Source organism: Trachinotus anak, unplaced genomic scaffold (assembly GCF_046630095.1).
Source record: "Trachinotus anak isolate AG129_WGS33_773 ecotype Australia unplaced genomic scaffold, CSIRO_AGI_Tana_v1 ptg000024l, whole genome shotgun sequence".
NCBI classification, from domain to species: domain Eukaryota; kingdom Metazoa; phylum Chordata; class Actinopteri; order Carangiformes; family Carangidae; genus Trachinotus; species Trachinotus anak.
Window position 1 is genome coordinate 8,380,320 of NW_027273875.1, and position 26,505 is coordinate 8,406,824.

Sequence of the window (26,505 nt, forward strand, 5' to 3'; positions counted from 1 at the left end):
AGCTGTCCTTGTGCAATGTTCTTGTGCAATGTTTATCTGCCTGGCCCACGCTTTCAAAGGCACCTTTGAAAGTGTTGTATGTAATCAGGAGGTCATGTGGGAATAATGTTGGAGGATAATAAAGGTTCATATGAGGGGAATAGAGCTATCTCTAAATATCAGTTTTGGGCTTCATTTAACTGTGTGGTTAGTGATGACAGCTTTTTATTTACATGGATGACAGTTTAGAGATATATCGGCCTATGCGTTTGAAAAGCCTGTGTCTGTCCGAAACTGAAACCTGTCTTTGAAGGATGACTCGTTGTGTACTGTACAGGTTAGATAAATACGTCCCCCTTACTCAGAGTTAGTTGTAATTTCACAATGAACATTTTATCCCATTTATGGTAATGTTTTGACTGAATTAGTTTTCTTCAGAGTCAAAACATATCAACTTTGATTTGATGGGCTCTTACAATAAATGGCAGCCCTGAGCGTTAGAGAGGAGAGTTCCTCACCTCTAGACATCTTGTGATTTCATATGCTCCTGTTTTCTTTACTTCTGCATTTGATACAGTAGGTGTTTGAAGATAAACCATCTACATGCCAGTTTTCATAGTTTTTCAAGTTGATACCCCCTGCTTGTTTCCCTAACTGGAATGTTAAAGTTCTTATACAACTTTTCCAGTAATATCCAGTAATAGCCAGTGCCTGACTTTTATTATCTACATAGCAGATTAGATCCTGGGTGAACAGCACATGAAAAAGGTTTTACCATCTGTAAACTGACTCAAGTGCTTTTATTTGCTACACAAAGAACTTACTACAGAGCCTCAGGGCCCTTACGTAAATTAAAACGTAGCAGACATCGTATTATCTCTAAAATGAACAACATTTTAGAGATTAACTGAAAGAAAGAAAGAAAAGAAAACCAAACACTTGGTATTCAGAAAAACATAGATAATGAAGAAGAAGCGAGGCGTATGGATAATGTCTCAACATCAATAGAGAACTAATAAATTTTAACTCCCCCACTTCTTTTATAAAAGTGATCCAAACTAAATAGAAAGCCTGGGGTGTTTATACCAGGGCAAATGTGTGAGGCAGGTCAGATATGTGTTGTTGTCACAACTACACTTTGTGCAGCTGTGTTTTGTTCTTGCGCATATTGAGATGCCCCTGCTGTGTCATTGCTTTCAAGCAAACAACTGGGTGCACTGGGGTGCACACATGCAATATATATAGATGTATGTATTATGTGAAAGAAACAAAATATTGTTGCTTTTTAAAAAATATGATATGGGTCTTTGAACCACTTAATTATGAAAATGCCTCAAAAGCTCAGCCATCTTAAACACACGATTCACGTGATAGTTCATTTATCATAAATGGAATAAGAGAACTGTAGAGAGTGGACTGTTTATTGAAGACATGTCAAAATAGGAAGGAAATGCATAACAAAACTAAAAGTGGTACCAGAAACCACAAATCTGAATGAGACTGAAAATAGACTAAGAGTAAGTTTTGCACGTCACAAGGGAAATTTAACATTACTGTATGAAGGGAATATGGGGGAGGAGGTTATGAAAATGAGGGAAGCCCTTCTCTTCATGCAACCCTTCCCCTTCTACTGACCACATACCAGTTGAAGAGAAGCATTTTCTCTTTCTAAGAGGAAGTAAATTTATGAACCGGGACTCATTCACTGACCCACAGTTAATTACTCATGTTTCATTTTAGAAGTTATTTCCTCATGTGAAGTACAGTAAGTACAGCAGCAGCTGACTGGATGCATTTTTAGTATCTCTTTTTGTAGATTTAATGGCAGCATCATATCATTAGCCAAAATCTAATTGGTATAAATTTATTTATTTATTCAGATAGTCTCATTAAGACTTTTTTAAAAAGAAATAACATTAACAAGTCATCTCAGTCACACAAATCAGTGATCACACGCAGACACACTGATTAAGACATTCACATATATCAGTACAATTTTAATGTCCCTCGTAGGAATGAGTGTCTCTACCAGGAGTTTGTACCGCAGTTGTGCATAGTACTGAAAAACCAGTGTTTCCCCAGATCAGAGTTAGTATGAGGAATTCTTCAAGCTAACCTCTCCTGTGATCTGGTATCATGTTTGTTCACCTTGAACTCAGTGTTAAATATTCACATCTAAGACGATCATCTGACTTCAGGTGAAAGGTGTTCTGTAGTTTTAGGGTAGTGTTTAGGGAGTAAGCGTAAAGGATACCTCCCTAATCCACTGTAGATAGAACAGTGGATCATATGATGCTGTTGGATGAATGCTTTTCTGTCATTAAAGGAGAAACTAGCTCTGTTATGGTAAAAGACAGCAATCTTCTTTAGTTCTTGAGTGAGGTGTTTAATGTGAATTTTGCAGGAAAATCAAGTGCCTGAATCTTAATTAAGTAGATTTGAATCAGATTAGATTTGTCTTGTAAAATGCATGTTGTCTGTTTAGTATTTAGAACAAACTTTAAATTAATGAAGAATAATAAGATGTCTGGAGGTCATCAAAAGCAAACTATACATTATAGAATAAACATTCTTAATAGCAATGCCACAATAAAGCAATAATGTCTTAACAATTTCAGTTAAAGCACCCAAACAAGTCAAAAAGCTAAAAGCTTTAGCAATCAGCTAAACCATGAAGCTTTTCATGTTGTCCTGAAAAACTGTAGTCTTGGCCTTTCTTAGCCTGCACCAGTCCATCACCCATTCAATAGTTTATTGGCTTAGAGAAAATCTGATGTTGATTTTTGAACAGAAAAGTCTTAAAATTCTAATTCTAATAAAGATTTGAAGGTTTTTGAAATTATTGAATTTGATTTGGGATGCACAAAGTTTTGATCATGCAGTTGCTCTTTTATAGTAATTTGAAAATAAAGTGTAAACATGTAAACAGTTTAAATATACATGATACTTTGAGGCATTACATTTTTTTCACTGACTCTTAAACTGGATAACTTACTAATTACACTACTAACTACTATTGTAAAAAAGATAACGTGAGGAGGAAAAAGTAACATGTGATGTAGGTTAATTGAATTCATTTGGTCATAAATGTCTTTGTGACAGTAGGTTAACAACATCCAGTAAGTAATAAACTGTAAATCAGAGAGAGAACAATTTATAAGCTAGTTTTACCTATCTTCAGGTCGGCAGACAAAGTGAGCTTTGAACCCTCATGAACATTTACAGTAACACTGGCAACCTATGGCCTCAGCTGTGTGTACTGTGTGTAAGTACAGGCTAAAGGAACTATCAAGACTTTCCTGCTGCCAAGCCAAACCAAAACTGTCATGCCAAAGTGAAACCACACCACAGAGAGGTAGGTTGAAACCACCAGTGGTAAGTTTTTCTATTGAAGAGGAATCCTCAAGGATTTTATTTGAATTTTTTAAAATTATGAAACGGGTGTACAGGAAAGTGTTCAGCCTTGGACTTGTTACATAATGGGCATTAACTAACTTGGCTTTTTATTAGTGAGTCCAGTCCCTAACGTGCACACAGCATGCTCTCATGCTCATGCGTACACTGAATGATGGGCATGCAGAGGGGGCCGTTGTTTTGCTGCGTCTGCTGCCCCCCACATTGTGTCTTCAAATAGTGTTTTCCTCTCAGTACGATTATGGTTATGTGTCACCTCACCCTCGTGGTTAGAGGTAGGTTAAGGTACAGTTCAGGTTAAGGTCAGGTGAAACACATATCAGATGGGGGAACACAACACTGGCAAGGAGACAAACAGGGGCGGTAAAAACTATATGGATTTGTTGATGGTCCACCTGCCCACCAATGCAGCAGCTCACTGGGATTTATGCTGGTTTGCCAGACGGGCAGTACACCATTGTTTTGAAAGTAATTGCAGGGCTTTTCGCAGGAAATTTCTTAAAAAGACAGTTCAAACAGTGATTATGGCAATTGTGTCTGTCATTAGATAACCTGCTTTTTTCTTTGTGATTGTCAAAGACAACACTTCACAGTGTTGTCATAAAAATATACTTGCATATGTTAATATTTAACACTTGGGTTTTGTAAAATTCTATTTAATTTCTCTTTCTGACAGTGAGGTGGCACATCCGATCCCGTACTTAACAAACATGACTGTTATTTTAACAGTCAGGTGTGCATATCACACCCTCAGAGAGGGCACATGCCCTTTACTGTGTGGGCTCAGTGGGGGTGAGTAAGTGTGAGTGTGAGAGAAAACTGTTCAGGGTTCATTAAGCTAAGAGAAGAAGTTTTTTTACTGATGATTTGATTTGAGCTGAACCCAACAAATCTGAAATGTGAAGAGTTTGTTGCACAAGTATAGACCAAAGAAGGTCCCAGTCATCATCAAACAATAAACTCTGGCACAGCTCTAGCTGTTCCTCAGTCCTCTTACTGGTTAATGCAGGAATGTTAAATCAGCAACCCTGTATTAACTACCACCAGACAAATAGACACATCTTTAAAGCCACTGTATATATTTCAAACTACGTTACATTACATTACATGATTATTACCACAAATTATTAAAAAATGAATCCGCAGAATTTCATTCAATTTTCAACATGACGACAGAATATCCCCCAATTGTCATTCCTTTGAAAGTAAGGTGGATTTATCATTGGTTTGGAATTTACCTCCGAAGAATGATAAACCATGGTTGATACATTTCTGGAAGAGAGATTTGTTCTTAGGCATGAGGAAGAAATGTATACTTTCAATAGCACTTTCAATTACACATAAGTAGAATATTTGTCCGCACAAATCAGTCTTACTAAGAAACATGTAGTTAAAGGGCTCAGCCAAGAGAAGTGACAGAGGCCATTTGGAAAACTAATGAGTCAAATGTACAGTAAGTTAGAAGAAAAGTTATGATCTTTCAAATTTCACTTAATAATGTTGACTTTGCAGGGCAGCTGTTGTAAGGAAGTCAGCAGATTCCTATAATCAGCCTCAGCCTCAGTTTGTCCCTAAACCAAGAGGAACACATATAATAATAATAATAATAATAATAACAATAACAATAATAATAATAACATCATCATCATCATTAGTATTTGAACTCTCAAACAAGTTATAAAATGGCATAATGTACATAAGGCAACACAGTACAAAGTGACAATAAAGAAAAGCAAGCAGAAAAACATTTGGGTAAATTGGGATATTAGAAAGTAGAATAATATAGATGAAATAAAAAGATTGACACAAAAACAAGATAAGAGCTCCAATCAAAGCATCTGTAGTTTTAAGCTAATAAAAAATGATGAGAATCTAGACAAATGAGGCTAAAAAAATATGTGGTGGAATAAAATAGATGTAAATGGAGACAGTCAAATATAGCAGAATAGAAAATGTGATTTAAGGGTTAGTCACTGCCTTGAATTGTAGAATTAATCTTAAAATCATTATTCTTCAAATGTGTTTTCAAGAAATACTCTATTTATAGCCATATTTAATTTGTCGGAGTAAAGACAACATTACATTCATATTAAATGTAATGACCTGTTTACTCTTCAGATGTAAAACTCAAGCAGGGTGTGTGCCAATTTGTCCTCCTTTTAGGAACTATGACAAATTACTTATTTCTGATAAAGTCAGTCAGTGATGAGTGTCATAATGTCAGGGGCCTTTTTTGAGTGTTTTTCTCTGTTTTGTTTTGTTTTTCGTGAGATTCAGGATAATTGCTTTGGTCATTACTCATCTGCATCATAAGACTCACGAAATATTCCCTTAAGATGCACAGTCAAGACTGAACTTTACGGCCTCTTGAGAAAAAGAAAAAGAAGTTTCAGATTTTAGTCATTTTTAACAGCTTGCCACTTTCGCTGTAGTTGACAGTGCACATTAAAACATATGCCTGTAAATTTACCAGAGCGTGTCGACTTAAGATTAAGATACAAAGCAGTTATTAAAACAGGATATGAGCATAAAAAGCAAAAAAGAAAGTGACATATAGTGTAGTTCACGCTGAAGATTTTACACATGGGCTCCCATTTGCTTTTTTTCCTCATCTGTCTGTCAGTTTGTCTGTGTAATGTTCAATATCCTATTAAAGAGGTAATGCATCTTGAATGCACAGCCATACTCTGTACTTAAAGCCACGAGGACTCACATAATGTTAAAAGAAACTGTTTATTACGGGAGTTCAGAGCATCACTTAAAGTAACAGGTATTATCAACCGGAGCAACCTAAACATTTAATCAGTTCTCTGAAGACACTCATTCCCCACATGCCAGTGAAAAAGTAGTCAAAGATGCATTTTCTTTGTAGTTCGGCTGACATCAGCTAAAGGCAGGACAACCTAATGCTATATCACATTTCTTACAGGACAACTTCCTCACTTCTGCCTGAATCATATTGGTGACCACAAGATGCTGAAACAGAGTGAGTAAGAGAGAGAGAGAGAGAGAGAGAGAGAGAGAAAAAACTCCAGATCTATCAGAAACCGAAAGAAAGATCACAAATATATAAACAGTAGGTGAGCGTCACTAAAGCATGTATGTATTCTCCTCAGAGTGGCGTTCACTGCTCCTCCAAGGTAAGCCCATCTTAAAAATCTCTGATGGTTTGAGCATTTGTAAGTGTGCTATACTGGGAATCATCTGAATTGAATTATTATTTTCTGCATATCAATTTGTTTTTTATTTTCAGATTTTTTTTTTTTTACCATATGACCAAGTGAGCATACAGTATGTAAGAGACACAGATGGCAGATACAGCGTAGTAGAGGCAGTGCATATAAAAGGAATGAGTTGTAAGACACGCTTGGTGTCTAATTTAAATTTCGGGTAAAGGCTCGTCACACTGCTGCAGTGTTTCTGTATTCTTGATGACAGCTGCTATTCAGAATCGGTTCAGATCCAGTAGCTTTTGTGCACTTTATTTGTGTAGAAGTGAGTGAGCTTTTGTTGTCAATAACTGGGAGAGACCATCAGAGAACACTGTCATGCTTTCAGTGAGTGACAAACGTGTTGACTCATCGAGACAAGTGTTGTACCAACAACACATGATGCAACTGAATAAAATGGTGAAGACGTCAAGGAAGATTTGCTTCTTTTTTCTAGGGATTAAATCTGATGGAAAGAAAAGATAGACTTTAGACTTATAGTTCTGGTACTCAGGCATGTGCAGTAGACCAGCAGTGAGTTATGTAAACCACATCACTCACTGGTGGTCTGCTGGAAAAGCCTGCAATCTGAAGTTTGGAGATTAAGATTCAGGACCTTGCATAGAAATTAAACGATGCCAGGCCACAACAAAAAAACGGAGACAATGGTGAAAAAAAACATGCTTCCTTCCACACTGAAAGAGGAATTTCAACACTTCTGTTTCCATTAATGTACAACCAGACAACCAGAGTGTGTTACTCAATTATATAAGAAAGACATTATGTACACCATTGGAAGTGGGACTCTTTTTTTTTTCAGAAATATAAGTGGACTTCCTTTCAGATTCCGAGTATAAAGAAATTGATTACCAAGTTCCCATAAAGAGTGTAGTTTGTGTTGGAAGTGATACTGCATGTCATCTATTTTTACAGCATTGTACACAGAAGTAATACTGTATATCTTAGCTAGTTTATACTTGAAAAGCAACTGTGCAAATTGAACTTATTTAATGTAACTGCATGTGTTTGTTTCAGATGACTGTTTGGTGCCGGGCTCTCATCCTCCTCTGCTGCATTCTGTACTGTGTGGACTCTGCTCCGTCCCCAGTCTCACAGAGGAATAAATACAAGAACTCCTTTCGTCTCACAAGGTCCACCCGAACTCGTGTCCAGCAGCTGCTGAAGGGATATGTGAGTACTGTATAAAACCTCCCTGCTGCCCTGACTGCCCGCCTTATTGCTGGCCAACTTTGTACACATCCAGCATTAACTTTCTCCAACTACAGCTCTTCTTTAATCATTACTGTGTTTACTTTTATAGAATGAGCAGCTGTTGGGAAATAAGCATTTTGCAGACAGAGGCCGACAGTTGAAGGACCTGCCATTGCTTTCTACAGATTTCTACAGCTGGCTGAAGCTGACGGTTAGTATCTGCCTATGCTTAAAAATAATTCCACAGAAAATCACTTTGTGTTTTTAATTCTGCAAAACACATTCTCAAAGTTTTCTGAAAATTTCTTCCATTGTTTTGAGAATTGTTTTCCATATTGTAAAGAAAAACCTGATCACATTGGCAGAATGTTTGCTATTGCAGAATGTAAAACTTGTAAAAATTTGATAGGAATTCCCCTTTTAGACTATCAAACATAGAAAAGGGTGTTGAGCAACATTTTCATTTTGGAATCATCTGACTGTCTCTTGTTGCGCATTCAGGACTGGGAACGACTGTATGCTGCTTTCTGGGACATGCAGGCCTATTGGAATATGCTGGAGTGGAAGAGAAAAGAGCTGGAGGAGGAGAGAGAGCAGAGTGCAGTCCGCACCACTTTAACTCAGAGCATCAGGCACGTCCAGCTGGATCTGAGGGATCTGATGAACCAAGTCAGCAGTCAGGTATCCAGAGTCTGAAATCCACATATTTTCTGTCCCCTCTATAGCACACACAAAGATTTAGAAGGAAGTGACACCAAGACTAGCTGAATTAAAAAAAAAAATTGTTTTGCTTTCTTCACCAGATGAGTCACATGAGGAGCTCCTGGACGAAGCCAAACTCTCCTACGGTACCGATGCCCACGAAGCCAGAAGACAGCTCCAAAACAGTGTGGGACCGCCGTGTGGAGGGTTACATCATTCTAAGGGATCTAGATCTTTACTTCACCAAGCTGGCGAGAGACTTCCTCCTATTGGCTAACAAACCACACTTATGACTCAATACTGAAAAAGTGCTCCGTGACCCCGACAACACACACATGCACACAAACAGAGAAGGGGATGGAAAAAGCTGAACTGACAACAGGCACCTGATAGAAACTTTCAAAATTAGTTGTCTTAATTTTAATCAGGCTTTGGTGCTGTCAGCACTTTATGTGGATCTCTTATTTGAGCGTGTCTGCTTTTGTTTGTTTTTTTTTTTCACAAGTTGTATTTCAGTATATTTAAGGGCTTTCTTGGGTATTTCCCACAGTTTCTGTCTCACCTCTAACTGTAAGTTAGCAATCAGCTCACACAACAGTTCTCAACAGAGAACAGAGCATCCGGTTTTCCCCCCCCAACTCCTCAATCTACTGGACTTTCCAAAGATATATTTGCTATTTATTAACATATTTATTATATGCTATTTATTTCAGAGGTTTATTTTATTTCTCTTACAATACAGAGATACAGTGTTTTACATAAGACATTTTATATTTGATAGATAAATATATTTATGTATGACTGACAATAAAGAGACAAAGCATTTGAAAGTGTGATGACTTCATGTTATGTTTTCCTAATTTAAAAACAAAAATATATCAGTAATCATTGCAACATTGAAGACATTCTTGTAATAATGATGATGTATATGAATCAATACGGGATGTTCTTCATGTTGAGTATGTAGTGTTTGCTTGTGGTATCTTCCTGTCTGCTGCAAACTAACAAACGACTACTTCTGAGCGGCAAACCTCCGATTAGCTAAAAGGATCCCTGTTTGCCTGGCTGCTGTTTTCTGTTTCTTCATGTGGTGTTGGTGCGAGGGACAGTCTGCAGAGAAATCAGATTGAACACAGTCAGCTGGCCAAAATCTTTTATATCAAAACTCCCCTCCCTCCCTGCAGGCCCCCCACATGACTTTAGAACAGCCACTGACTCACCACTAGCAGATGCCCTCGCTTGCCTTTGGCCACCTTCATCTCGGAGCCCCTGACAAAATCAATGATTCCTTCCTTTCCACGAGCCACAGCAAACCTAATGCTGCATGCCACACAGGATGTAACAAATAAAGACAGAAAATAAGAACTGTTGCACTAGCAAAAACTACAGACTTCTGCTGGCATAGATGAGCAGTCAGGCATCACTCACCTGCCCGGGCTGATGTTGACATAGTCGGTCTTGTCGGCCATCATGGCTATCTTTGTCACCAGCTCAATCACATGGTTGCACTGCAGCACAACATCGGTCTGTGGCAGACAGAGCTGGATTTAGAGTGGCTACACGGTTGTATACTTAACAGTCATGACTGCTGTGTCCTACTGTACCTTCTGCTTATTGTCCTCAGTGGGCATGTGCAGAACAAACATCCCATCGCTGAGAGAGCTGACAGAGATTCCTGCTTAGAGAGAAAACCTGGCTCAGACTCACTGAACTGAAGAACACAATGCCAATGAATGAATCCCTAATGTTTAGCCAGTAAAAATTACTGGCTGAATATCTGTCACAATGATATTATTCAAAAACGATGTTTCTATCTCCCGATTTGACTCCTCTGTTGTGGTCCTCCTTGCAGTTGAAAATATCTTTTTTTGAGAGGCAGTTTTTTTTCAGCTCTTTCTTCCAAAGGTTGACGAGAGCTTTAGACATAATCTCTACTTGTTTGCCATGGATATTTCTGCAACAGTGCATGGAGAAAGCACAGTAATTGAGGTATTATGACCGCTGAAGGTTAAAGAAAAATATGCACGAGTTCAGCAGTGATCATGGATTCAAGGATATTACTCAATAACATTACATAATAATCTCTCAATGCCACCCCCATTCCCCATTCAGGGCAGGTCGCCACCTCTCAGAGCTGTGTAGTCAATTTTCTGCTTGATCTTGGTTCTGTCCACCAGCACAGCAAAGGTGTTAGTGAGGAGCAGCTGGCGAGGGCGAGGCTTGAAACCCCTCCTGTCATACTTTGTGACTGACGCACCATACTGCAGAGCACAAGGATGCACATTACTGCCAAACATTAATTATCATCATCATTATCATCATTGTCATCATCATCATTTTAAAAAAAAGTTCAATCCCACCTGCACTTTGTCATTGCCGAGAGTCTGGACCACTTTGAGATTGATTTGCTCACGTTCTGTATAAAGAAATGAGAAAGCCTCTGTTAATGTTACATGTTTTTTGGTACATCTACTGTAAGGTGTTCAGTATGTAGCGAGGTACTGAATACGTATATGAACACACACCAAGCCGAGTGTCCAGAAAAAGCCTGCCAACACTCTGAGGATAGCTGTCTTTCTGATCCTTGAAGAGCTCACTGGCTACAACTTTCTGCACCATCTGGAGGAAAGAAAAAAATAAGCAAAGTAAAACAAACAGCAGGTTCATTGTTTTTCAAAAAAGTTGTGCATATTCTGTTTGTACTGTACCTGTTTCTTCCATTCAGGCTGGACCCTCCTGCAATACTTCACGACCATGTTTCTCATGTGCAGCATCCGCAGGTGCTCGGAGGCCTGCAGGGCCCCATGGAATTGACAGTGCAAAATTTGCATTAATAACTCTTATTACTCTTATTACTTTTATCTGTGTATAAGTCAGCAGAATGATTATCTGCATGTCAGGGCTGTTTGTACCTCAACAAGAGAGGGAGGAGGTGTTGGCCAGCTTTTGTCCAAGACGCTCTGGGGCAGGTTTTTACGTAGATTCTTGAGGAAGGAGTAGCGTACATGATCCAGGAAATACTCATTCTCAGGGCAGTATTCCTCATGACGGTAGATGAAGCCTTTTATGAACCTGATTAAAAACAAAGACAGATACAAGGGAATTACCTATACATTTAAAATGCAGTTTTAAAAATACAAACAGAAACAAACAGTAGTATCAGTCAAGCACCTGCGGATTAACTCAGCAGCCTGTCGACGCCTCTTAGCCCTCCTGCGTGCTTTCATCCCTCGCCACCCAGACTGGATCACTATCACTACACATACACATACATGCATATATCAACACCAACATTTATACTCAGCCATAGAGAACATCCCAAGGTTAGTATAGCATAGTTTACTGAAAGAGAGAGTTACTTTAGGCCCAGATGGACAGAGTGTAAAAATCTACACCATTTAAAAAAACAACAAACCATGTAGCGTATTAAGCCGGTATAAAATCTTCCAGTGAAGAATGAATCCACAAAACTTTGATGACCATCAAAAAGCATTTTCGTTTGCATGTAAGAATAAAAGTAAAACCACATCTGAAAAGTGACTCAAACTAAAGTTGGTTTGGAAGGCTAAACCAAAAAACATCAAAACTACAAGAACATAACTCATCCAAATGTAAATATCCAAAAAGAAACCTGACCAGTTCTATGGGCAGTTATTGCTCTGACCTGCACGTCTGATGCGCTGGTACTTGGCTCTCTCCCTGTAGCCTCGCCATGATGTCTGCAGAGTCAATGCTGGAACAAAAGAAAGAGACGGTTGGTGGATTTATGCTTTTCCATCAAGGCATTACAGAGGTCCTGCTGTGAAGGCCTCAAACAGAGGACCTGATTCGTAGTTCATTGTAGAATGTATTTGACTGGGAGTCATTATCTTCCATTTCATTTCAGTTGCGACATCTCAATGTTTCTAATCCTTATCATGGGCACTTACCTATCTCTGGCTTTTTTGCTTCCAGAGCATCCTCAGTGGTGAAGAGAGTTTTGGGGAAACGGATGAAGATTTTTGATCTGAAGAAAGTAGATAAAAAAGTTCGATCAGCACAAAGGTGATACTGCACAAATTATGTTTTGTGCACACATTTAGTGTTGGTGCACACATAATCTAATCTTGAACTGTGCCAGGATTGGTGAAATGTTATTACTTTATCCTCTATCTCAAACAATACATTACCTGCCCAGTTTGTACTCTTCTGGTTTGTAGCCCAGGTGGTTGACCAGTGTGGACACCCCATCAACGAGCCTCCCATGCCAGTTGGGCCATGTCTCAGGACACAGGGGCTTATACCTAAGGGAGTGTGTAGATAATTATGGTGATGGAAGGCTGAACACAGAGTAAACAGAATGATCACTGAGGCTGGAAGTCGTTTGAGGAGAAGGTCAGTCACCTCTGCAGGAAGGCTTCAAAACGGCGTCGATAGGCAAAACCAGCTCTCCTGACCCTCAGGTTTTCCATCAGGCCCAGGTACTTCACCTGGTGTCTGACCAGAACTTCATCAAACCGTCCTGCGGGGAGAGATCGTATCCACTGCTGACATTGACACACTTATGCACAAATCTTGTGGCACAAAGACTATACTACGTTATACTGTATGATATATAGTACACTAGATTATATACAGTAAGTTCTCAAGAAGTGACTAAGACCTTTATATACTTCAAATGAGGAAACATCCAGGGCTTAGAACAACATTTCTTTTAAGAGTTGGTAAGGTGTGGAAATTTTGTATTATTATATACCATGTGAGCCATTATAGGACAGATGACGTTTTTTGCCCCTTTTATTCCTTAATCTTTATTTAGAATCTGCCTTAATTTGTTTGAACATGTTCTTCTTTGAGACCTCAGATTTTATTTGATAATAGCAGTACTGTAATGTACGGTTCAACATATTCAATGTGTAAATTTGTACCTGGCTGCTTGGCATCATTTGGCTTGATACAACGCACGTAGGATGGCTCTTTAGACATGAGGATCTCCATAAGTTTCATCAGGCTGTTTTTAAACTGAGTGGCAGCCTGTGAGACAGAAACAAACAAGAAATTAGCTGTTCTGTATATTTGTGTGTATGTGTTGGTTTTTGAAAGAGAGAGAAATAGGGTGAGAGAGAGAGAGAGAGAGAGAGAGAGAAAGCAAGAATATTTCTCACCATCTCTGGGCGTTTCTGGTCCATCACTTCCTCTCTGCGGAAGCAGTGACTTAGTATCTGGTTGTCTGACTGGCACATGACCTGAATAGATACAAAACCACATAACCGCATGTCACCATGGCACCCCCCCCCCCTTCCCTTTTGGTCAAGTAATGCTAAGAGACACAGAGGTTTTTGAAAGGTTGCAGTGAGGTTATACCTTGTCCACTTTCATTATTCTTACCTCTTTCAGGTTCCTGTTCAGCAAATCATTGTTCTTATCTAGAAAACCTGAATGAGACAAACAGCTGCAGTCTGTCATTAAGGAATCAGTGTTTTTATGGGTCTTGCTTCATAATAAGTGTCACCTCTTACAATGACACACCACTAAACTGGTTGAGTTACAGCTTACCGTTGACATTGTAGTTGACCTCTCCAGCATAATGCAGCAGCCTGAATTCCTCCCTGCTCATTACCCTGCGAGTTTTTCCATTTGCCAATTTGTGACTGAAAGACACACACATACATGGAGATGTGCAAACATACATGGGTGTGCAGATACAAGAAGCTGTAGTCAGAAGAGTTTTTGTACTGAAGGCCTCTGTCAAATAATATTAGATATAAGATGATGCTTACGTCATGAAATGGGGATGGCCGCCCAGTGTGTCCTCCAGTTTCTCTAAAAAGGAGATGTCGCAAGTCTCTCCAGGTCGCAGACACTCCTCATCCTGAAAGAGTGAGGTAAAAGTCACACTATTTAACTTAAAATACAGTGAGAGATGCATAGATGGCACCATATACAGAGACAAATATATAAACTAGGAGTTGCCATTTGTACCAGAATGGAGATGATGCCTTTGTGCTTCTCCTCTATCAGATCACAAATGATCTTGTTGTCAAAGTACTGCACCGTCTCCCACTGAAATTAGTCAGAAACATCAGGGGGGAAGAAGTCGTGTTAGCATGGAAATATAAATATTAATAAATATGTCAAATTTAATTGTTCTGACAGCCCATCAACACATGGACTCACTGCAATTCCTTCCGTCTCATACTCCTCCTGCTCAGATCTGAGGGTGAGCTCAATAAAGAGCTGCTGGAGCTTCTCATTGCAGTAGTTGATGCAGAACTGCTCAAAGCTGTAGGCAATAAGTTTGGAGGAAACAAGGTCAGAGATCTGTTAAGAGTAGCAGACTAATGTGTAACAGAAAAAGGAAGATGAATGTAATTTATACCTATTGTGTTGTAGGACTTCAAAGCCATAGATATCAAGAAGTCCTATAACAGAGGAGGCCTTACTGCTGTGGTAGATTTCATCCTGCATAACATATTTGATAAACATCATTCAATTAATGGTAAAATAAAGAAACAGCCCCACAATATGATGCTGGAAGTCTTACTCCTGTCTTTGAGTTATTACTGCACCTTCAGAGCCAGCGACTGGTTGATCTTCTCCACCAACCAAGTGAAGGTCCGACCATACACAGCCTTGGCTAAGGCGTCCCGGGCAGACATTGCCTGCTCGAAATTTAGTGGGCTGATCATCTGTAATGGACAGATGCGTGTACAACAAAAAATTATTTAAAAAAGCAACAATATGCATCAAACAGCTGGAAAACGTGGAACAAGAAGAAAAAGGCTGTCACCTCCTCTCCTTTGGCAGTGAGTTTCTTGTGAGTGAGAGCCTCTGTCAGAGCTGAGCCATCAACACCCAGCAGCTGGAAAACAACAGCACATCTGTTCAGTGCCTTTTTGTGACTGTTTCTGCATATTTGAACATCCAGTAATACTAGTGGGAGCTTTCTGACCTTCGCAAGATTTGTTATCTGGGTCTCAGTGGTGATATAAGTTTCTCCTTCCTCCCCTTCACCAAACTGAGTGTTTCCCAGATGCAGAACACCGGCAATGATGTTCAGTAATTTCTGAATTCAGACACAAGAAAAAACACAGTTCACAACAACCTCATAAAGGAGCCATTTGTCTTTTAACCAAATGAATGTCTGGGCAGTTATTAGAAGAGACACTGAGCATATATCAGGAACAGCCAGAACCAGAAGTGAGAGTGAAAATGTACAGTTTAGCAAAATAACTCCTGTATTTGAATGTCACCACAAATGCTTGAGACAGCAAGTTGTTGTAAACAATGCAGGTAAAGTAAAAGTAAAAGTAAACTAAAAACTGAATTTAAAATGGCTAAGCCTAAAGGATACAAAAAATGATTTTTGGTGAAAAACAATGAACGTAAAAACTAACTTTTTTACCATTAAAACTGCACAGAACCCTGTACTTTAAACTTGTAACACTGTGTTTGGATTCATCCAGATTTGCCCTGAATGTTTTTATTATGATCAGAAATGTGGTGTTTGGCCTTTCTTATGTAAGATAAGAAAGAGGGGACATATTCATGACTGAAAACAATATTCCCAGTATAATGCAAACTGTTAGACCAATTCTTGTCTCAGATTCATTCCTATGACTCTACAGTTTAAACTGTTCCACTTTAATTTGGTAAATGTGGTAAACCAGAGAACATGAGTGAAAAATGAAACAGCAGTATTGTTACCTGCATAAGGGCAACTGTCATTCATTGCTGTGATTGTTACTTACCTGCACTTCTTCCTCAGTGAAGCCAATAACAGGCAGGGCCTTCATCACAACTTTCCAATTATTCTTGTCACTTATGGAGCTGACTCTGGGACAGTTACCCTGAACAAGACAATTAAATGTTACACCACAGCTGATGCTATAGTTGCATAGACCTCAGTTTAAATACAAGTAATTCATTAGACCTCTGCAACACACACACCTTGACCAGATAGTGGTAGTTCTGGGGGTTTCTTTCCAGGTTCAGTGTTTTTAGCAGGTCTTCATCCCCACCATCCAGAAGCTGATAGAAGATGTGAAAGTTCCTCTCACCATGGTTCTGGTGCACTACACGAGATTTCTCCAGCAGGTAGTTCAGGATGTGACCGCCCACTGGTACCCCCTTAGAGAGATTCCAGGAAGAGATGGGAGAAGATAACAGCTTTGACAGCAAGTTTAACATTATAGAGGTTTCAGTGTCTGAGTCACCATCTTTGATATAACTACACTAAATGTGATGTTGAATGAGAAAGCCAAGGAAGGAGTGTTTACCCTGAAGTCAAACTGAACATCCATGTATTTCCCAAAGCGGCTGGAGTTGTCGTTCCTCAGTGTTTTAGCGTTGCCAAATGCCTGCACACAGAGAGGGAGCCAGGAAATTAGAGGGAGGAAGTGAAATTAAGGGCAACAAAACAATAACAATATCAAACAATCAAGAGAAAGTATTTAAGGTTTTTCAGATCATATAATAGCATACCATATACTGTGAAAGATAGATAAGTCTAAATTCACTGTGCTGCGATAGTGGCTGTTTGAAAGGCCAAAGGTTAAATACCTCCAGAACTGGGTTGGACTGTAGCAGGCGGTCACCGAGGGCAGCCATGCGATCATTAGTGGGGCAGGTGACAGCGTAGTAGAGGAGGATCTTCTTGGAGGCCTCTGTTTTACCTGCTCCACTTTCACCTGATATGAGAATACACTGGTCTTTCCTCTCGGTCCTCATTGCTCGGTAAGTGTTGTCTGACACAGCGTAGCTGAGGGAAAATGGAAAAGCTGTGTCAGTTACAGTTCAACTAGAAAGTAATCGTTGTGATGGAATACAACAGAAACATCAGTACACCAGCACACTTCAGTGAAATTAATTCATTGGGAATGGTGTTTTTTTCTCTTATGCTGTTCATTTAATTTATACGTTTGTGTGTAAACATTAAAAAATTTGATTAGTAAGTTTTAACATGATATCAAACTCATTGTCCAATAAATAAATCCATAGATTTAGCTAGATTTAGCTTAATAAATGCTATATATAGTTGTAAACATGTTGTGTGATCATCATCATGGTAGCTGACAGCAGAAGAGTTGGGTGGAAAATGTCTGAGGACAATGAAGTGACTCACATGTGAGGCGATATTTCATAGAAGCTGACCCCTCTGTAGCGCTCCATCTGCTGCTTGGAGTAAATCTCCAGCTCTTTGTAAGGGTTCACTGACACCAACACGGAGCCAATGTACGTCTGAGCCAAAACATTAGAAGAACAGACAGTACATTCAAATATGTCTCACCACACCAACTGAAATGTTTTGGAACATATGAGATAAAATTGGCTTTATTACATAGATGAGGTTTTCTTTGAAGCGTCGTCGCAGATTCTCTATGAAAGCAGCCTCACTGTTATAATTTTCCAGCAAGACAAAGTCCTGCACCCCGACCCTGTCCCGTGCAGTCAGAGCACTCTCCATCACCAGGCGCACTCTTCCTTCAACATCCACCTCCTACAGGAAGAGAGAGAAGGAGGGACATTACAGAGAGTAACGGAAGTGAAGCACCTGATACAGTTCAGCAGTACTGAAAGAGTCTGTTATTCTGGTTCACTACTATAGAGCTTGCCTTCTAACTGTTTATATGGGGTGAAGAGGAAAAAAATGTAGTGAATGAATTAATGTGACTTACAATGAATTCATGAGTCACCACACATAAAAAAAAAACTCATGAGGTAAATGATTTCAGTTCTTGCTAATAACCCTTTAATTGATGCAGTTACACTCTGTTGACAGCAGGGGGCACAAAAGGCCTATTCACAATTCATCTGATGCACACAACACTCATCCCGTTATGACAGAATTAACATCTGGTGCTCAGTGTTAGAACAATTGCCACATAACACATTACAAAATCTAATTATATGTATTTCAAAATTATTTTCAAAATATCAGAGCAGATGAGTCAAGACTTAGTGAACTCGTTACCAAAACAACACCCTTTAAAGACACAGAGTAAGAACAGCTCCGCAAAGCTTTGCCAAGATTAAACAATCAAGATATTTGAGGTATCCAAATAACAAACAGACATGTTAGATTCATCTTTGTGATAGAGAGATAGTGCATTATGATGTATATATAGTACACACAGCTCTATGTCACCAGACGGGGTTTAACTATTGCTGCAAGGAAAGTGTGTGTACATGTCAACCCCACTGTGATGACACACATCATAGTGCAGACAGGAAATAAGTACCAGTCGCCAGAGTGAAATTCTCCGTTATGTCCTACAGTACAAGCACATCCACAGTCACAGACACGCATAAACAGAGAGATAAAAATGTCAGATGTCACTAGTCAATACTTACTGATGATAAATATCCAGTCACACAAAGTAGTGTGTAATCAGTGTACTACACCCAAGCCCAACCAGCTGCACCCTATCGTCAGTATCAAAGATACATTTATGAGAAAAGCCTGGCTGTTTCTCTATACACATTCATTAAAAACAACAAGCATGAAAGTGGAACAAAGGGGTTTGACTTCCACAGGACTTCTGTTTTTCTTGAACGCAAGAACCTCTCAAGGGTCTCATTTGGCTGGTTAATGCCAGTAAAAGGTCATTATCTCTGAGCACGAGATGCAGGAAAATCCTTCAAAAAACAAGAGGACAACAGTGGAAGACAGCCAAGAAGTAAGAGCAAAGGAAAGCCAACAGACACTTCCACTGTAGCCCCCTCCCCTCTGCTTCACCTTAGAGTATTGTTCTCCCACTCCTGCAGGTGGGCTTCCTACAGATAGTAATTACAGTTCACAGTCAGATTTTCCAAAGGATACAACAGAGGAATGTTAGGGTCAGGTTTGGGGCAGGCGTTCAGCGGATGCCACCAAATGTTTCTATGCTGTACATGCTTCAAACATGTGAATATGTAGAAGCCTGATTTACTGGCCAACCATTTCCATTCATGATACCCATGAGGCAGAAAAAGTAATTTATAACACAGAATTATCCCTACTGTGCTTGAGGTGTGAGGATGCAATGAAGGTGCAGCTGTGGCCAAATACAACAATTCCCATAATTCTTTCACAGTTTGCTAATTTAAAATGAAATGTGCTTCATTAATTGAGGTCATGCAGGGGATTTTTTCAAGGTGAATTGCACAAGAATTTTACATTTGCTTGAGTTTGACTTGTATGTGGTTGCTTATTACATATAATGTCATATAATTTAAGATGGGCTTATACATCATTATGAAACTTGGAAAATGCCTCCATGTGTTCCAAATAAACATCTGCCTTTCATACTAGATGAAAATGATACGAGCTACTATGCTGACAGGGTCAACCTCTCCAATGTCTGCAACACGCAAATTTGTGTAATGATCATATTATGCTGAGTTGTTTCCTCTAATGATGTAAGACAGCATTAAATGTGCACTGACACATACTAGACTTCCCAAGCAACAAAACACTGTTTTCTCTGATAACTTAAAAACACAGCAAACATTGTTTTCAAGGACCTAACTCTCAGCAGTCATGAGTTACACTTTTCACTTTTATCCCAGAAATGTAATCACCATGACATGCGAGGAGGAAAAAAAAACTTTTAATGGTGTAAATCCAAAAAATTTCTTTGCTTCCAAAACATAGAAACACTGCTGTTGCTAGGGATACATGATGTCAGAGGAAATTTAATGGATCTGAAAATATTTTTTGGAGACACCTTGGCTGAGATACCATAAAGGCTACAGTTCTGTGATGGAGATTTAAGCAGAATATAATGTAATCCTTGCAGCTTTGCTATCAATGAACTGACCTGAGGCTTGCTTGTTACAGCAGCCAGAGTCTGAACAAATTGTCTCCCATCGTGCTTGAGTGCTTTATGTGGGATTTGTGTTTGAGTACCTGGGAGCTTCAGTGAAATCTGCAGGTTTGAAGGTGCAGCTGCAGTGACAACCAGCAAGGAGACTAACTTAACAGTGGGACTTGGCTCCAGGCCCCATGACTAAGCTCTGCTAGGCTGACTCCATTCGGATTGTCTTCCTTATATGGCATGACCCACCACTCTGTCCCCAGGCGAGCTGCTCTGGTACCACAGCTGGCTCCCTACCACTGATGTGCCAGTAATGGATATGGTGGAAAAATACCAAGTTTATCCTCTTTGGACTGCTTGAGTTAAAGCTTATACAAAAACCAAAATACACACTGACTCATACACAGGCAAAAAAAAAAAAAAGAAAAATCTCCAAGTGACTCATTGTTTTGTTTTGCTTTTCCCTCCATGAGTGAGGCAGTGAACTGGTGGATTGGATCTTGTGCTTTACTGTACAAGTAAAGATAATGTATGCACAGTCACACACACATTGAATCCAGTTAGTGTGCAGCAATAACATGAAAACACAACAAAGAGCATCATGGCAGTCAGGATCTTACCCTGCCTTGGTACCTCATCCTGTCCTGTTGTGGCTGGAAGAAGGCTGAACTGGTGGTCCCCCCCCCCGGGCTGGTGCCCCTCCTCCTGTGTCAGAGACTCCTTAACTGTAACCTCTCATCCACCTTTGCCCATGGGCGACAGATTAAATTAACGTCCTTTCCCCGTCAGTCACTTTCTTTCTGCCTTGGTCTCTTTCTCCACGTCTTTCCTTCTCCTCGTCTGGCTCCCCTGTGAGGACGAAGCACAAGCACTCAGACCACAACGCCAGCAGCTCCTCTTGTTTATACCTTCAATTCATCTTCCCTTTGACAGGTCAAAGTAAATGTCCGCCTCTGCACAAGTCCCTCTCCTTCCCTCTAAACTATACTGGATGAAACAAGGGCAGGAACTCCACTCACACGTCACACAACTGGACTGAAAAAAAGTCAAGGGAAAGTATGCTGTTGGATAATGCAAAAAAAAAAAAAAAAAAAAAAAGCTGAGAGCGTTTGGAAAAATTTGCTAAGAGCCCCAAACTACAAACATGTAATCACTCTACAGCTACATAAAAAGGGAAAAAAGGAGAAATCACATGATGGGATCTCAGTACATTCTTTCTTTCCTTCCCTCCCTGTTTAGTTTGCTCCCTCCCTTTTCTCCCACAAGCTGAGACAGATTCACAGGGAACGTGAGTTATGGAAGAGTTTCACCAACAGCAAGACTGCTAGTCTCTTCATGGCTGTCCTCCACTGTTGATGAAATGACTTAAATCAGCATCAAAATATTGCTTTTATCTGAAAGTCTGTTATTAATCTGATATTAGACTGAGCCATCATATTACAAAGCTGGTTGGTTTTCCTGGTAGTATTCGTAATGCAGCAAATTCTTATTTTTAACATCACAATAATTGAACTTAAAATTTGCTGTCTGCATGGATAATAAAATTTCTCTTTTCTGACTTTCCCTCCCATTCTAGGCATTTTTAGGGAGTGCAGCCAAGGCCACATCGTCCCTGTCAGGGAACAGCACCCTCCTCTGGTTTTCCTCCCTTAACTTTCCTCTCACCCCATTTCCCCCCACTCTGTCTCCACGCCTCACTCTCTTTCCCTTGCCAGCATCACCAAATATCCAACACTGAGGAATCCGAATAATGTTACCCAGATGGAGAAACTCTCTTACTCTTCCCCTTAATCTCTGGCTGTCACAATAGTGCTTAAAGGGAGGAGAAATAAATCTCCTTTCTGCTCCCTCCCTATCACTCTTGCATGTATGTATTGCACACAAACGGGGGAGAACTGAAACTAAAACATTCATTAAACAGTTAAAAAATATCATGTACCCTCTGGGGTAATTCAAAACCTAATTTTGGTGCCCTGCCTTCATTAGTGTATATGGAAAGCAATCCCACCAGATCTGGCATGTTCCCTCACAACCTTTCTTTTTGAAAAAAAAAAAAAAAAAAAATTGCCCCTGTGACTCTATAGTTTACTCAGTTACCTCACTGCATCCCCCCTCAATTGTATGTGCTCTAAATGATCAGTCACTGCAGGTCAATTTTGTATAGAGCCAAAATCAAAAGAAACTCAAACAATGAGATGATAGTTGATCATTTAATCTGCACAGAAACGTTGACTGTAGCAGAATGGTGGGAATTGTTGTGTTCCCCTATCAAAGGCAAACAGTGCAGTGAGGAAATATTCAGGGTAAGAAATTATGTGGCAACAGTACAGCTCCCATGGTCATATGGATTAAAGGTGAATATCACTGGAAGTGGCCATAATTTATTCAGAGGACAGCAATTGTCTAAAACATAATTATACAATAAATAAATTATAAATCATAAAACATTCAAAATAAAATAAAATAAACTACTCGTGTCTTTCTCTGACTGATGAAACCTGTGACACCTTAGGTACTGTTTAAAGTTTCACAGTGGGCATGTTTGGGTATTTCTGAAGTCCTTCTTAATTTACTTGTTTGGAATCAACAGAAAAGTCAACTAGAAATGTACTTGACTCATAACCATACACAGGTGTCTCAGACACAATACACAAGCAGATAGATTGCTGGCAGCATGTCTGACTTACTTTTGAAGAGCATCCAAGACTTGCCATGTGCAACCACAAGCACGTGGAAAACATGAGGGTACTCTCCTAAGACATCTGGTTTCTCTACCCTGCACACATTACACATAATGGCATCTGGCAAAAACTTTACTGCTAGCAAAATCGAAAGGACACTAAAGTCAATCTGAAAGAAACTACAGGTTCACTATAAAGTCAATCTTCACTTCCAAAGCTGCATTATTTTCCAGCTGAGTTTTTTTCAATCAATGGTTCCTATCTTTGTTTAGCAGTTCCTGTAAGACGGATTTCCTTCCTCACTGTTTCCTGATGTTCAGGATCTTCCTTCATGACGATTTGCTTACGCTTAACTGTTATCTGAACTATACCTTTCTAGACTTTTGCTCAATTTTCTGTGTGTGTACATCAGTAGTTTAAAATAGAAGGGACCCAAGGTGTTATGTTTAATGAGCTTGGATGCCAAAAGTGTAACTACAAATAAGATATGTATGGCAGGACTGGGTTGATTTATTTAAGTACACCCACTTTCTGTCCATCTCAACTGTCACTACACTAAACTGAAAACCAAAACAAAATCACAATTCTGTTGTAACAGGGTTTCTTTTTTGCAGCTACAGCCCTCTGCCTGACTTCAATTTCAGATAATTACATTAAAAACTCAAAAACTAATTCTGAACATCTGACATATTATGGAAGAAATCCAGAAATCCTGGCATAACCTTCCTGTCATAAACTGACTGCCTGTGTGCACAGTATTCACGGCTGAAGTATAATAATGGTTATTCCTCATTTTGTATTTAAATTGTTAAGGTTTTCCGAGTCTAACAATGAATCACAGAGGAATGATGACTTATTTGGGCGGGGTGGAAAGGGGCTGTTTCTCTCTGCCTCTCTTCTCCGACTTTCTCGCTCTCTCTCTCTTTCACACACACACACACACACACACACACACACACACACACACTAATAGATATGATGGAATAAATGAGATATAATACTTTGCATTTATCTAGCTCATCTAAATCTGATGATGCTAACTCTTACATCTTCAATCTTCAATTTCTCTCTTTCCTCTTTCTTTACCATCTGTTATGTTATGTTTCATTATTTATACTTCAGTGTACCACTGTTGTGAAGTTCGTTATGAAGTTAAATGAAAATTAAAAATATATTGAATGTTGTTTCGGTTACCTAACTGAGCTTTCCCTTCAGCTCATTATGTCCATGGTTTAGACAGCATTTCCCACCTATTGTCTGCCTGTGCTGAGCTCCTCCAGCACCCATCTGCTGTCCCTTTCACCCTGTTTTCACCTCTGCTGCCTCTCATCCCCCAGATCCCTGTTACACCACAAAGGCAACTTCATAAATTGATCAAGGCCTAAAACAAAACCACGTAAATCATCAGGCTGTGGAAACAAAGTTTTATATGCAGTAGGACTTTAGAAACAGAAACACAAAGGAAAAAAACACAAAGGAACAAATATCTGCTGGGGATGTAGTAATCTTAAGCCTGTTTTCCGTCAACATGAGGAAGAGTAAGAGGTAAATAATGTAACTTCTCAGATGATCACTGGAACAACAACCAAGCTTATCACTACATCAACTCCTCTTGATGCTCTGAATTATATGAAGGCTTAGGGCTCTTCCTAGTGGTAATAATATCAATTACACTAAACTGGCTCCTATTCCTCTGCTTTTGTGAAATGGATGGATTGCAATTAAATGTTATTCCCAAATGATAAATCATAATGAGTTCGATGACTGCTTTACTTTTCATGTGTCACAAACACACGAAAATGTCCTTGTCTAAGTTTGTAACAGGATACTTGTTAAAACAACAATGGTACTCTTATCTGCATGCAGAAATTTCCTCATAGTAGTATTTTGCACTGTTACAGTTCTACTTTTTTTTTTTTTTGAGCAAAGGATCTCGATTTTGTTTCCACCACCGTCAAGCACAAAAGCTTTAATAAGCCTACTGAAACACAGTGCAAGCATGGCAAGAAAATTGCATGTATCTTGCACATCAAAAAATATACACACATGCAGAAATATATACAATACATATAAATGTGCTTACCTGCCCTTAGTTAGTCATCAGAGCATAATCTCAGTCAAACTGAGCAGTAGACAGTTTCTCCCATATCCTCCTGCAGCAGCAGCAGCAGTCTGGTGGTGACCACAGTATCATTATTTGTACAGCTGAGGGTGAAGCTCCTGAACTCCACGGTCCATTACCAGGCTGACTTTTAGTCCCACACCAGACCGCTGAATCCAAATGGATAAAAGAACAGTAAAGGTACTTTATAGGGGGGAAAAAAAGCTTTTAGTCTTTTTCGAAGGTTAAAAACTGTGACCGCGTTATGTCTTCATTGCAAAGGTGAGAGATTTCAGGCAGATTATAGTCTATAAATCCACTAGGAGGCGACAACGCTAAAATTAATGGTCTGCCAAAAGTAATCAGATATGACGCTGATGTCTGCCACTGTTAAAGGTGGAAGAGCTGAGAGGTAGTTCAGCGTGAACATCTGTGAACTTGTACAGGCCAACTTGTGAGTTTATCAGACTATAGGTAGAGGTACAGTAGCTACTTTACGTGGTTGCCTCCACTACACTTCACTGTCTAGATGCTTTGGGATGTAATTCCTATATAAATGATTTATTTGCTTTACTTGCTTTGGACCATTGGGAAACTCTTAAGAAACTCTTAATCATTTCCCACTGTTTATTTATTTACTGAAGAGCTTACAAGGACTTTATCAGGTTCTCTTTGTAATATGATATATAACAACTTTTCATTGTGATTTATGCATTTTCATTATTTCTATTACTAATCTGCAGGCCTAGTTACAATACAACACAAGACCTATTAGCCAATTTATGCCAAGTAGCTATATGGCTGTTCCAAGGCCTAATGTTACATCGTACCTGTTTGTCTCTGAACTGACAAGTGTTTAAGTTGTGGCCAACTACTGTTAACGACTTCAATGATAATGGTAGCTAGCAAACGTTAGCTAAACGTAAATGGCATCTTTACAAACCTTTAAAGTACTCAATTTACTTTACTGGCAATATTTTTGGTGTAACAAACAGTACACCAAAAGGTGTAATATAAAATAATAAATAATAAAAGTATAAGATAATAGACTAGCTAGTAGTTATTTTGAAATAGCCGGTACTAAACGTTCAGTTAGCATATATCATAAGGATAACTACAAATCATACACAAATCCTCACCTAAAGTTAGTTTAAACCCATGAAAACATTAGTTGTGTACTCCTGAAACCTATTCTCTCTTGGCGACTATTTCAAACCTTTCTTTACCTTTCTTTTAGCTCAGTTGTACCAAAAGAATAATAATTAAAAAAACAACAACAACAACAAAAAACGTTTAACAGGGTCGACGGACATCAACTACGGCAGCCGTTGAAGTCGTTCAGGTAGTAACGGCAGCCGTTGAAGTCGTTCAGGTAGTAACGGCAGCCGTTGAAGTCGTTCAGGTAGTAACGGCAGCCGTTGAAGTCGTTC

General features: G+C 39.3%; 2 protein-coding genes across 6 annotated transcripts; one reads left to right on the top strand and one right to left on the bottom strand.

Moving 5' to 3' along the window:
- The first annotated feature begins 5 nt into the window (after positions 1–5).
- LOC139607429 (uncharacterized) lies at positions 6–9,349 on the top strand. 3 transcript variants are annotated; one of them, XM_071460267.1, is made up of 7 exons: positions 6–3,334; positions 6,323–6,379; positions 6,510–6,533; positions 7,638–7,793; positions 7,924–8,025; positions 8,316–8,495; positions 8,618–9,349. In XM_071460267.1, the coding sequence occupies exons 4-7, from the start codon at positions 7,638–7,640 to the stop codon at positions 8,807–8,809; spliced, it is 630 nt and encodes a 209-aa protein (XP_071316368.1). In that variant the 5' UTR covers positions 6–3,334; positions 6,323–6,379; positions 6,510–6,533; the 3' UTR covers positions 8,810–9,349. The 3 variants fall into 3 exon arrangements, with proteins under 3 accessions (XP_071316368.1, XP_071316369.1, XP_071316366.1); XM_071460268.1 differs by lacking the exon at positions 6,510–6,533; XM_071460265.1 differs by lacking the exons at positions 6–3,334; positions 6,323–6,379 and having other exon boundaries at positions 6,495–6,533.
- Positions 9,206–26,440, bottom strand: myo1ca (myosin Ic, paralog a). Of its 3 annotated transcripts, XM_071460255.1 has the most exons (34): positions 26,302–26,440; positions 25,058–25,245; positions 20,914–21,142; positions 17,836–17,994; positions 17,620–17,735; positions 17,058–17,256; positions 16,775–16,855; positions 16,446–16,625; positions 16,247–16,345; positions 15,448–15,561; positions 15,286–15,357; positions 15,065–15,184; positions 14,875–14,957; positions 14,673–14,778; positions 14,478–14,558; positions 14,276–14,367; positions 14,052–14,146; positions 13,884–13,930; positions 13,661–13,741; positions 13,424–13,529; positions 12,900–13,017; positions 12,686–12,799; positions 12,446–12,522; positions 12,181–12,249; positions 11,688–11,772; positions 11,429–11,588; positions 11,225–11,308; positions 11,042–11,135; positions 10,877–10,932; positions 10,642–10,777; positions 10,121–10,191; positions 9,945–10,042; positions 9,737–9,836; positions 9,206–9,626 (listed from the first exon to the last, which is right to left on the bottom strand). In XM_071460255.1, exons 3-34 carry the CDS (start codon positions 20,929–20,931, stop codon positions 9,600–9,602), a joined length of 3,138 nt encoding a protein of 1,045 aa, XP_071316356.1. In that variant the 5' UTR covers positions 20,932–21,142; positions 25,058–25,245; positions 26,302–26,440; the 3' UTR covers positions 9,206–9,599. The 3 variants fall into 3 exon arrangements, with proteins under 3 accessions (XP_071316356.1, XP_071316357.1, XP_071316358.1); XM_071460256.1 differs by lacking the exons at positions 25,058–25,245; positions 26,302–26,440 and adding an exon at positions 22,981–23,044; XM_071460257.1 differs by lacking the exons at positions 20,914–21,142; positions 25,058–25,245; positions 26,302–26,440 and adding an exon at positions 18,849–18,993.
- Positions 26,441–26,505: the final 65 nt, after the last annotated feature.

Coding starts and splice junctions, on each gene's coding strand:
- myo1ca (XM_071460255.1), bottom strand. Junction 16,856..17,057: donor AGTCCAACCCAGTTCTGGAG/GTATTTAACCTT, acceptor CTCTGTGTGCAG/GCATTTGGCAACGCTAAAAC. Junction 12,800..12,899: donor TTTGAAGCCTTCCTGCAGAG/GTGACTGACCTT, acceptor ACACTCCCTTAG/GTATAAGCCCCTGTGTCCTG.
- LOC139607429 (XM_071460265.1), top strand. CDS start 6,495: ATGTATTCTCCTCAGAGTGGCGTTCACTGCTCCTCCAAG. Junction 7,794..7,923: donor AGCAGCTGCTGAAGGGATAT/GTGAGTACTGTA, acceptor TTACTTTTATAG/AATGAGCAGCTGTTGGGAAA. Junction 8,026..8,315: donor ACAGCTGGCTGAAGCTGACG/GTTAGTATCTGC, acceptor TTGCGCATTCAG/GACTGGGAACGACTGTATGC.